This window comes from Impatiens glandulifera, chromosome 1 (genome assembly GCF_907164915.1).
Source record: "Impatiens glandulifera chromosome 1, dImpGla2.1, whole genome shotgun sequence".
NCBI lineage: Eukaryota > Viridiplantae > Streptophyta > Magnoliopsida > Ericales > Balsaminaceae > Impatiens > Impatiens glandulifera.
The window spans coordinates 127,500,895-127,513,937 of NC_061862.1; the positions used below are offsets into that span (position 1 = coordinate 127,500,895).

General features: G+C 37.7%; 1 protein-coding gene across 1 annotated transcript; it reads left to right on the forward strand.

Moving 5' to 3' along the window:
- Positions 1 to 9,225: 9,225 nt before the first annotated feature.
- Positions 9,226 to 10,171, forward strand: LOC124942820 (golgin IMH1-like). Its single transcript, XM_047483387.1, has 3 exons — positions 9,226 to 9,540; positions 9,637 to 9,802; positions 9,912 to 10,171. Exons 1-3 carry the CDS (start codon positions 9,226 to 9,228, stop codon positions 10,169 to 10,171), a joined length of 741 nt encoding a protein of 246 aa, XP_047339343.1.
- Positions 10,172 to 13,043: the final 2,872 nt, after the last annotated feature.

Consider the following 13,043-nt stretch of genomic DNA (forward strand, 5'->3'; position numbering starts at 1 on the left):
CATTAAGAGTTTGAAATCTATTTATATTTGGAATGAAGGATGATGTCTATACATTCAAATTAACTTGTTATATCTTGCTCAATTATTATATATAAGCTTCATGTTATAAGCTTAATGTTATAAATTTTTACCAATGGTTGGAGTATTTGCATAAGGTTGAAAAAGTTCTACCATTAGTCCCTTTTGTTCACAAGCTTAAGTATATACATGGTGACCCATATTTTTTTACCTATAAATATATGTTTTTAGTTAAAGTTTTCATTACACACATAATATTTGTCACTATTCTTCTTAGGGTCTTTAGTATCGAGAAGCATACCAAATAAGTAGCTAGACTGAAATGTTCAAATGCCGAAGTTTATAATACTTGCCAAAGATGTTTTTCCTCCCAGTGGAAACATAGTTAGAGAGGAAAATATTAAACATACCGATATTAATCCGAAATCAGCATGCTCTAAACAACCTAAAAATATCACATAAATGCTTGGTATTTCAGCATGTGGTATGTATCATGCACAATGTATGGTCAGCGAAGAGAAAATGAGTATTGGGAAAATGGGATATTCTTTCTCGTAATCCACTCCTCTAATGATACCAACTTGTTCCGTAAACGTCAACAATCTAGAAAGTTCTTCATGTCTAGAGGAGTGGATTACGGAGAAAGAATATCTCATTTTCCCTCATACTATGAAGAATGGAGATAATGGGTCACCCTATCTAATATCTCTCAAACTTTCAAAAAAAAAACCTTTAGAACTTCCATTCACAATCATAAAGAACTTGATTGTCAAAACGTAGAATTTAATCCAACCGATCCACTTATCCCTCATTTCATTCTACTCATCACTTCAAATAAAAATTCTCAATTCATGTGATCATATGATTTTTCAATATCTTTCTTAATAAAGTAAATTTATCTCCCTTGTAGTTTGCTGAGTCAATGCATTAATTTGCGATAAATGATGCGTCAAAAATTTGACAAGCTTGATAAAATCCATTTAATTAGTCGAAATTATTAATTCAAGTACCACACGCAACCTGTTCGCCAAACATTTGGATACAATCGTATAAAACGACAACACAAGACTAATCAATCTAAAGTTTTTAAATCAATGGTTCTAGGAGCCTTGAGCATTAGACAAAAAAAAATAGAGGTCCAATTCTTATCGAAGGAAGAGAATAAGAAAAAAAATTCTCAAACACTTTCATGATATCAGATTTAAATAACAACCACACCTTTTTAAAAAAATGTCAAGGTATCTATTCCTGGAGCCTTATCACTATCACATCTCATGATTATAGCTTTCATTTTTTCAAATGTGAAATGAGCTTTCAAAACACCCTTATACTCATCACTGATACCATCAAAAGATATACAATCCAATTTCGGCCAGACCATGTATGGTTCTTTGAACAAATCCTTATAGGATTGCACAATACTATCTCACTTTATCGGTTAACAATCGTGAAAAATAACATTAACCAAAATTGAGTTAATCACATTTTTTTTGCTTGCGCCTATGATACTCTGTGAATTTTTTTCTAAATTATGTAAACACTCGATTTCTATACCCGAATATATCACTCTAAATAATTATAGGTAAGTATGATATTCATACATGATTACTAAACTCGAATCTATATAAAATAATTCATTTAAGAACGACCCACTTTGGCCCGTTCTAAGATGAATTAACCATAATTATTTTATAAAAATGTCAAAAATTGAATAAAATAAATAAATCGGGCCAAATAACTGCTCTAGAGAGTTTTGATACTAATATTGTAGTTTTTATTTTTACATGAAAATGACAAAAAAATGACAAAAAAAAAATTACTATTCTTTTTGGGGGTCGCCAAAAAATTTCGTGGGCGGCAAGTACGCCTTGCTGTCGACACCAGAGCGTCGCTGGAAGACACTGTTAAAGGCAGCGGAGTGTCGGTAGGGGCCAAAATAGAATGAGAGTCGGGTGATATAGGCGAGTCAACCCGGACTCGACCAAGTCAACCCCGCATTTAAATTTGGCGGAAAAAATTGATCACATGCATGCATGTGATCGTCGTCACCACGAGCGTCTTCCCCGATCACGAATTTCATCTTTAGTTCATCACGCTCTAACAAATAATTCCAAGGAAACAAATCATAAAAACTCATTGGGCATCCCTTCTTTATTTGGTACCCGAGCTAATTACTACACCCAATGTTTTCCATGATATACCAAAATATTAAGACGAGCTTATAAGGTACAATCATGGTTAAACCAAAATGCAATTTGCTCATGTAAATTGACCCAGAATCCCGATGGAAGTTCGCAGTAGGACATCAACTTAAATTGAAACACGACAAGGCTTTTACCAAGGATTATTAGTGATATGATGCACAAAAAATTGCTTAAGAGTTAAGAAATTATTCATAACTTAATGAAGAACAGCTTTAGTTTTGATTCTGAACCATCATACACATCCTACACATAAGGAAATCCCTTGGAATAATGATGAAGATCAAAGACAAGTTGTAGAAGCCAATTGGAGATAGCCTAGACTTACACTAAAGAGAATTCAAGATACACTCATCCATTTTATCCATATGAGCTACCAAATTAAAGGCTTAATGCTCACCTTTAATTTGGTACCAAGCATGACCCCTCTTGCAATTCATACCGATTAGAAATCAGCCCATAAGCGGCCTATGTCTAATTCAGGGATTTAGGGATTCCATCAATGATTAAGGTCAATCTCCCAAGATCATTTGGCTGCTAAAATTGATTCCCCGAAGATTATTTACATAATGGAATCGCGCCGAGCCCGTAACTTGTTGTGTGTCAACTAGGAAACACCCCAAAAGCTGATTATCCTACTCAAACCTACTTGAAGTTTAACGCGTAATAACTTTTTTCTAGTGGAAGTGTAGACATTTTATAGTCCATGGTTTATTTCCACGGGTCATACCCCTTAGGTGCATCTTCCTTTACTCTCAAGATAGCATAAACTATGTGTGTAGACACACTATTTTTACACCCAAATAATTAAAATCAATATGTCCAATCTAGTATAACAATTGCAAGACAGGAAGATTTGAAATAAACGATTAACTCATGAATCGGACCTCTCCGACCTAATTTGATTTGATCCAAACACTACTTTTCATTATTACTCAAAATATGAGCAATTAGACACTTTTATGACATCTAACCCGAAAAATTATAAAGTTTGACTATAAGGGAAGAATGATAGAAAAATTAAAAATTTTATCTCAAGGTTCACTTGAGAATAGACGTACACGACGGTGCGTTGTGGTCGACACCAAAGAGAAGTTCCCACAGTCTAAGAGAAACAATATATAGTCAACGACAATGGACAAACGAGTCAAAACTGAGTCGGATCAGACAATTTAACTCGGGTCACCGTGAGTCAACCATAAAGTTAATGCGCCTACCCAGTCAATGATGTAGAAGACTAGAGGGAAATTCAAATTTTAGAGAGATCATTATCAAGCCCTACTTCATATACCAATTTCTAGTTTCTGGAAACGAAAGCACGACAAGTGTTCTTCATTTTGTCACATGAGGGTTTGAAAAAAATCAACATGGCGACACTTTCTTCAAAAGTTTGCCCAAGATGACATGCTGAATCATTTTAGATGATTTTATTTGGGATGGAAATCTAAAAGGATCATGTACAATTTCTTTCATGATTTTCAATTAACAATATGTTGGGTCAAATTATTTTGACTAATTGTGAAAGTAGTTTGACTATTGGAATTTTGATGATTTGATATATATAAAACTCAATCTAAGTCGTATAATTGTTATTGGTGCAGGTGTATTGAAAACAAGTTATATTAGACTAAGTCTTAATAAGGTTTATTAGACTGATTTGGCATTAGATACTTTGAGTTAGACGTGCAGTCTAACAGACGGAGTTAGACGTGCAGTCTAACAGACGGAGTTAGACGTGCAGTCTAACAGATGAGAGTTAGACGTGTAGTCTAACTCCTTCAGATTAGTCTGAAGGGATGTATAGTTAGACGTGCAGTCTAACTAATGAAAGTTAGATGTGCAGTCTAACTCCTTCAGATTAGTCTGAAGGGATGTGTTATTAGACGTGCTGTCTAATCCCATTAAACCAAGTGGTCTAATGGATCCTGCTATTAGACGGGGGCGTCTAATTTCATTAGACGAGGTTGTCTAAGTGAAATACGTCTAATGATATGCTTGAGCAGTTGCTTGAATCTAGCACCCGTCTACCCACGATCAACTAGCTATACACTACTCCTGCTCCACTTTCTAGTGAAGATCAGTACGACAACCAGTTACAACTAATTGATTAATGCCACATAAGCAAATATTCTTCTCACTACTTGTTTTGCAGGAATATTCCTGAAGAATATTTGGCGCACTACCAGATTGGTACGGCCACGATCCTGGTGCTCAGAGTCTGCTGTGTACTATGGAGGCGTTCCAATGGAAGCTCGCCATGTGTCATTATGGAAGATTCGACCGTTGGTACCCGTTCCTTATTTAAAGATTCTCAAGGACAACGGAAGAACTGTTGGAATTACAGAGTATTCAATCTACGCATACAAACGAGCCGCTTTCTTTTGTTTACTATGTGTTCAATCAAGAAAGAGTTAGAATCAAAGCATTATTTTAGCCGAGTGATATTCTTCATCATATTTTAAGTTGAACAGAGTTTGTTCTATTCAACAGTGAGCTAATCGTGCAACTGTATTTGATTCAAAGTAACTTATAGTGAATCCTTCCGGTGGTTGGAAGAAGGAGTGACGTAGGAGAGTTAGCTCCGAACATCCATAAACAGATTGTTGTGTCTTTTCCATTCTGTCATTTTCTTATTCTTTGTTCTTAGCTTCAAACCTGAGCAAACATTTCCGCACTTGAATCGTTCAAGAGTTTGAAAGCGTTCAAGCCTTTTCCAAGAATGTCGACCATAACCAAAGATGCCAATGCAACCGCAATCCCCACATTCTCTAGAGAAAACTATATCGTGTGGAAGAAGAGAGTTCGTGCTCATCTCTCTTCTCTTCATGATGAAATGTGGAGCGTTATCATAGATAGTCCTATTAAGATCGACAAGGAGAAATCCAAATGGACCAGTGAAGACAAGAGGAAGAACAACCTCAACAACATGGCTTTAGATGTTCTGTACAGATCTCTTAATGACAATATGTTCAACTACATCATCGAGTGTGATACTACTAAAGAGGTCTGGGACAAACTCACCCAACTGTGTGAGGACAATGAGAAAACCAAGGAAAACAAGATCATGGTTTCCACTCAACAATTTGACAGTTTCTAGATGCATCCTGGAGAAACAATGAACGAGTTTGACACCAGATTCAGCCAGTTGTCTCCTCTTCATCTATCCTTGGCAAGACCTATAGGAATAGGGAGCTTCCTATTAAGGTCATGTTGCACTCTTCCAAGGGAATGGGACATAAAGACGATGGTTATGAGGGAATCCAAAGACCTCAACAAGATCTCGCTCTTCGACCTGTTCGCTGATCTCAAGGCCTATAAGTTCGAGCTAAACTCTAGGATTGAAGAAGATCAATCTACTTCCATTATCATTGCCAAAGCGTTGGTGACAGCTGAAGAGCCACCAGTTGCTACTGATGTGAAGATGGCGGCTCAGCAACTGAGCAGCGATGCCATGTCTCTCTTCGTGAAGAAGTTTGGCGACTTCATGAAGAAGAACAACTCTAACTCAAGCTCTTCAAATTTTAATGATAATAAGAAATCCAAAGCTAATGTCAAATGTTATAACTGTGGCATTGCAGGTCATTACCAATCAGAATGCCGGAAGCCTAAGCGTAAAGATAAGAAGGATGAAGAAAAAGAACTGAAGGCTCTTATGGCAGGAGACGGGAAGAACAGACGAAAACACCGTGACTCTTACTTCTAATCCAGTGATAGTGATGAAGAAGAAGTGGCTTGCTTCATGGCAAGAGAAGATAAAGAAGAGACTCAGGAAATTGAAGTATTTGACTTTTCTTCTGAAAAGTTTTCAAGGGAACAAATGGTAGCTGAACTAGATGACATGGTCATTGAATACAGAAAGCTAGCAGAATCCCTAAACGAAACAAAATTGTCACCCAAGTGTCTCAATCGATATTATCTCAAACTGAAGATTCAGATGTTTTTGAAAAGAAGGTAGTAGAGATCTCATCCGAGAATGAGATGCTCAAAGAACATATTCAAACTCTTTCTGCTGAAAATAAGAGGCTAAACTATGTTGTTAGTGCATGGACAAGGTCTGGAGAAACTGTCAAATATTAGATCAGAATGTTAAAATCTGTTGGATCTAGATCCGGTCTAGGATTTGATGGCAATGACCCAAACCAATCTTGCAAAAAGTCAAACTCATCAACTAACAAGCTTAAGCCAATAAGCTTTGTTAAAGGGAATTTAACTGATATTGAATCTGATCCCATTCATGAAGAAGTAGCTTTTAAGAATTGAAATAACTTATGTTTCGTCGACTGTCAGCTGGCTGAAAAATAAGTTAGAAGCAGCTAGCAAGTCTGGCAATCTAAAACTTGGCTCTAAGTCAAGGAGTTTTAAAAGAAAAACTTCTTCAAAAGCTAAGGAATCAGTGGCTAGCAAGAAGGCGTCTGCTAAGTCAAAATCATACGCATTAATCACAACACAAAATGGGAAATCCATTAGAATATCTCAAATATGGATTCCTAAGGGGCTAATTGATCGAGGACCCAATTGAATGTGGGTACCAAAGTTTGTAAATAGTTTCTTTTGTAGGTGATGCAGGAAGAAAGCATGGAGAATACTCTTTTAAGTATAACTCTTAGAAGATCAACAATGACATTTTCCATTCCAGAGGATTAAGTGTTTTTATGTGTTAAAAATATTTTTGGTCATAAGGATCTAAAACATTTGTTTATTTATTTTGTACATGCACAAAATGAGAAGGGAAAATTTATTTTGAAAGAAAAGATACACTCAGACGAAAGGCCTTAATCGGTCTATTAGACGAGGTCATCTAAAAGAAAAAGTGTGTACTTAGACGTATTTTTTCTCACACTCTATGCATCTTAGTCTGTGTGTCTTGGTTAGTAACCTACGCGGTTAGACGTACACGTCTAATAGACGTTAAACGTTTTTACGTCAAGAGCAAGTGGATGCTCACGTCTAACCAAACACACGTCTAATACGTGTTGTTCATGCGTAATTAGACGTTAGACGTTTTTAAGACACGTGATTAGACGCTTGCGTCTAATAGACCCATGCGTCTAATAGACATTTAAATTTCATAGATGGGTGTAAGTAAGAAAAACGTCTAACTACGTGTGTATTAGACTGATCAAGGACAGTTGTCCCACGTGAGGAGATATCTAATTTTCCCGCTGAAACATAAAAACAGTCATCTCCGAATAACATGAAGACATGTGTTTTTCAAAGTTAAGAGAGAATGACTGATATACCCTCAATATAATGATGACTCTTTGGAAATGACATCTAATATTAATTGATGGGACATACCCCTAGGAAAAACGACGATTATCCTATATGACTCTTGCTAGTCTATATAAGGACAGTTTCGCATGAGATTGAAAGCTTTTTCTCACTTAAAATTTCTAAGAATCCTAGATTTCTTTGATCTTCTCTCTCAAAAATCTTTGTTCTCTATGTGACTGTTCGTATTCTTCTGAAAAGTGGGAAACAAGAGAATCACTCTTGGTCATTGTACTATGCAGGTTGATTTTCCTTCTGTTTACACGTTCGATCAGCAAGAGGTGGTCGAAATGTTCATATCCCTTGAATATTCCCGCTTGGGAAAATATCTTGGAGGGCCGTTCATCTTCCATGAAAAAGAAGTAAGGGAGTTTTTCAAATCGGCGACAATAGTGGGCGAATTTATTGTGACAACCGTGAATGGTACTGAAATCTCATTCAATGAAGCGACCTATGAGGAGTTCTTTGAACTTCCATCGGAAGGGCATACTTTCAACTTGCATCTTCCATCGGCGGTCACGGAAGAAATGAGGAAGGTTTTCTCAGCCGACAGATCGGCTATTCGACTCAACTGGAGCAAGAAGGCTCTCAAACCACAATTTATTTTGCTGAATGACGTTGTGTCTAAAGCTCTTCAAAGGAAGGCGGGGTCTTTCCACCTGTATAGTCAAGATCGTTTTGACTACATGTCTGTCATTTCAAAAGGGATTCAGGTCAAGTGGGCTTCAACGTCTTGTCTACAGGAGCTAAACGATCCAAAACTATCAACGAGTCTGAGGCTAGTTCTACCAGCCTTAAGAGTTCTTCAAAGAAGGACTCTGGAATAGTCGATTCTAGAGTTAGGCAAGGTCCAGTCGAACTTGCCACCATCCCCATGTCTCCTTTGTTTCCAGCTGCGAGTTAGTTGCGAAAGCCATCCAAGTCCTCTATTTCGAGAGGAGAAAAATCAAAGGCGCCCCGCGCGTCTAAATCGGTGAAAGCGTCATCTAAGGTAACCTCTCCCCAATCTCAAGCCGAAGTGCCTAAATGTGATGTTCTTGTGATGGAACAAGATAAATCTGATTTTATTCCTGTTGAGGAATCCGCTGTCGGGCCGACTGTTGAGCCAGTTGGTCCAAATTTTGATAGGGTTTTATCTCATGTTCGTCAACCTAATCTAGTAGCCGCTGGTGCTACAGAGTTTATTGAACTAGAGAAAGGTGCAGTTCTTACTTCTACTGCTGGTGGTGAATCTGAAAAGGCTACTTCTATATTAATAGAAATGCCTCACGTTCCAAATATTGTCCCAACGGAGTCATTGGTGATTGGCAAGTTAGCTCTAGTTGAACCTACGCCAGGACTCTTCGTAAAACCTCTGTCCGCCCATGAAATTATGCATTCCACAAGACAATCCGCTGGAATCGTTTTGGGGGAACCTAGACCTATTCTAAAGCCGATTGAGGTAATTGGAAAAGGAAAGGACATTGTAACCAATGAAAATGAGGAAGTTTTTGAGGCAACGTGCATTGTTGACATTATAATGAATCAGGCCAAGGCAGCTGCTGCTGAAAAGATAGAGATCTTCGATACTTGGGTCCTGAATAGAATGTCGATTAAATATGATGGGGTCATCAAAGGAAAAGACATAACCACTCATTAGTTAAAGTTCGTTAGAAATGAGAAGAGAGTCTTGAAATGGGCCAAGTCTTCAAAGGTATATGAAGCTCTTAAGAGAAAAGAGCTAGTTGAAGTAAATATGAGGGGAAGAGCTCTCTTTCCAATTCTACAGGCCAGAAAAGACAACTTCAACCCTCTAGAGAAGAGTGCTAAAGCTGAAGAGAAAGCCTTAAAAATATTGGATGAGATTATGGAGGAATACATTTCAGTTGTTACCCGTTATGTTCATGGAGCAAATTCCTCAGGAGCTAGTCCTTTTAAAAGCTCTTCAGATGAAGATGAGATCATGGATTTGTCAGATGACTACAATATTGAAGAAGATGAGCAAGTTGTTGCTCTTCTTATTGAAATGAGAAGTTTTTCAGCAGAGGAAAAATGTCTAATAGCTCAACCTGTAATGGAGAAAACTGTGGAACTCATTCAAACCAATCCATCTATCGAAGAAGAAAGAGTTTAAGAGCCGATTCAAGCTCTTGTTGCTCAAGAAAAGGAAGTGATTGAAGAGCCAACTCAAGCTCTTATTTCCCGAGAAGAAGAAGTGTTGAAGTCCTCTATTCTTGAAACAGAGGCATCACAAGAAAAAGAAGCTGAAGTTAGTCAGCTTGATGTTGCCATATCTGAGGGGGAACCCTCAAAAGACGAAGAATCGGAGAAGAGTTCCTCATCTAAAGGGGAACAATTTAAAAATAGATCTTCATGATAGAGTTCCTGGTATCAATGCTGCAAACATTCATGAAAATATTCTAAACTTGTTTCATGATTCAGGAAAACTATCCGAAATTGTTCACAAGGTTTGTGAAGATGTGGAGGAAGAAGAAGAAGAAGAAAAATCTGAGAGTGAATCAGAGAAGGATGAACTCAAGCAGTCCATGCAAGTTCATACCAACATCAGTCCCATTCAGACTGCTCCAGCAGACTCTCAAGAGATTTCGTCGAATGAAGGATCTTCGGCTGAAGGTACGAAACTTATGAAGTCCATGACTGCATTGATTGCAACTCTTCAGAAGAATGTGGCAGAAATGTGATCTAATATGGTGAAAATCATGAAGACCCATAAAGAGGACAAGAAGGAATTCGATGATCTTCTTAAAACCCACAAAGAGATGGAACTGACGCTGAAGAAAAACACATATGAAGTTCATATGGTCAACAAGACATATTTCAAATTTGAAAAGAACCTCTTCAAGAGACAATTCGATTTGCATGACATTGAAAGAGCAATCAATGTTGATCTTTAACGAGAGGTTATGGATGGAATAAGCTTGATTCAAAATCAGATGATTGAGGTTCAAGGCAACATGAGAAAGGCAGATGCTGAAAGATTAGAGCAAGCTGATTCTTTTGCAAAGAGGATTTAGGCTGAAGAAGACGCTAAGGTTGTTGCTGAGAAAGAAAAAAATCTCATCACTCAAAGTGAAGACAATAGCGGAAGAAGATGTGGTGGTGTTTCAACTAGGCCCAGGTCCAAGTGAAAGCCAACCGGTGATGATAGCGACAGACCAAGTAAAAGAGGCGGAGGTCGCAGCGGTGATCGAGGTTGCAGAAGCACTAACGGTGATCGTGGTGGCCGAATTGGTGGAACTGGTCTTGATGGTCGTTCTCTTCCTCCGTTTCAAAATCTTTTGACTAGTGAAGGGATGAGTGGTGAAGGATTAACCTGTCCAATTGATCCACGCGTGAAAAGGGAAGGCCAATAATCTCTCCTCTTAAAACTATCTTCTGTTAGTTTATGAATTTGGTTTACTAAACATGGTTTCTGAATATTGGCTTTTAGAAAGTGTTTATGTAACTTTGATAAACAAGTTTAACTCTTTATTTTATATGATGGGTGTTTAATTTGTTACCTATGGAAAGGTTTAACATCAACATCAAAAAGGGGGAAATTGTTGGGTCAAATTATTTTGACTAAGTGTCAAACTAGTTTGACTATTGGAATTTTGATGATTTGATGTATATAAAACTCAATCTAAGCTGTCTAATTGTTTTTGGTGTAGGTGTATCGAAAACATGTTATATTAGATTAAGTCTTAATGAGGTTCATTAGACTGATTTGTCATTAGATGCATTAAGTTAGACGTGCAGTCTAACCGACGTAGTTAGACGTGCAGTCTAACAGACGGAGTTAGACGTGCAGTCTAACAGACCGAGCTAAACGTGCAGTTTAACAAAGGAGAGTTAGACGTGCAGTCTAACAGATGAGAGTTAGACGTGCAGTCTAACAGATGAGAGTTAGACGTGCAGTCTAACAGATGAGAGTTAGACGTGCAGTCTAACAGATGAGAGTTAGACGTGTAGTCTAACTCCTTCAGATTAGTCTAAAGGGATGTATAGTTAGACGTGAAGTCTAACTAATGGAAGTTAGACGTGAAGTCTAACTAATGGAAGTTAGAAGTGCAGTCTAACTTCTTCAGATTAGTCTAAAAGGATGTGTTATTAGACATGTTGTCTAATCCCATTAGACCAGGTGGTCTAATGGATCCTGCTATTAGATGGGGGCGTCTAATTTCATTAGACGAGGTCGTCTAACTGAAATACGTTTAATGCTATGCTTGAGCAGTTTCTTGAAGCTAACACCTTAATAGGATCGGCTTAATCAATAGAGACGGGGGTCTGGCGATTAATGAAGGCTTATGAAAAACGGTTTGAATGAAAAATCTTGTTAGAGATTTAATTCACTATCTATTCTACGCAAACCCTTATAAACACTTGAAACAAAATCAAGTGCGGAAATGTTTAATTAGGTTTAAAGCTTAAGATGAAAAATGAGAAGATGACAGAAATTAACAACACAGCAGTTTGTTTATGGATGTTCAGAGCAAACTCTCCTACGTCACCCCTTCTTCCAACCACAGGAAGGATTCATTATAATATGATTTGAATCAAATACAGTTTGCACACACTTAGCTCATTGTTGAACAGAACACGCCTTGTTCAACTTAAAAGATGAAGAATATCACTCAGCTAAAGGATGCTTTTGATTATAACTCTTTCTTGACTAACACATAGTAAAAGCGAGAAAGCAGCAAACAATTTCAGTAATCTGGATATCAAAATGATCAATTGAATTCTCTCTTTGTAATTCTGGCAGTTCGTCCGTTGTCGTTATGAATCTTTAAATATGAGTAGGTACCAATTGTCGAATCTTCATAATGATACGTGGTACTCCTCTATTGGAACGCCTCCATTGTACACAACAGACTCTGAATACAAGGATAGAGGCCGTACACAACAGGTAGTGCGCCAAATATTCTTCAGAGATTTACCTGCAAAACATGTAGTGGGAAGGATATTCGCTTACGTGTCATTGGTTGATTGGTTGCATCGGGCTGTCGTACTGATCTTCACTAGAAAGTGGAGTAGGACTAGCGTACAACTATAGCACGTGGGTAGGCGGGTGCTAGCTTCAAGCAACTTCTTAAGCAAGACATTAGACGTATTTCAATTAGACGACCTCGTCTAATAAAATCAAGCGTCGCCGTCTAATAACAAAATCCTTTAGACCACCTGGTCTAATGGGATTAGACTTACGTCTAATTACAATCACTTCAGACTAATCTGAAAGAGTTAGACTGCACGTCTAACTTTCTCTTTCTATTAGACTGCACGTCTAACTCCATGAGTTAGACTGCACGTCTAATTACGGTTCTACTTCAGACTAGTCTGAAGGAGTTAGACTACACGTCTAACTTTTACAATTCATTATACTACACGTCTAACTCCACGAGTTAGACTGCACGTCTAATTCCGAGTCTATTAGACTGCACGTCTAATTCCGAGTCTATTAGACTGCACGTCTAAGTCCACGAGTTAGACTGCACGTCTAATTGCGGATTCATTAGATTGCACGTCTAATTCCATGAGTTAGACTGCACGTCTAATTACTAATTCATTAGACTG

Coding starts and splice junctions, on each gene's coding strand:
- LOC124942820 (XM_047483387.1), top strand. CDS start 9,226: ATGAGGGGAAGAGCTCTCTTTCCAATTCTACAGGCCAGAAAAGACAAC. Junction 9,541..9,636: donor AATGTCTAATAGCTCAACCT/GTAATGGAGAAA, acceptor GCTCAAGAAAAG/GAAGTGATTGAAGAGCCAAC. Junction 9,803..9,911: donor AGACGAAGAATCGGAGAAGA/GTTCCTCATCTA, acceptor TTCATGATTCAG/GAAAACTATCCGAAATTGTT.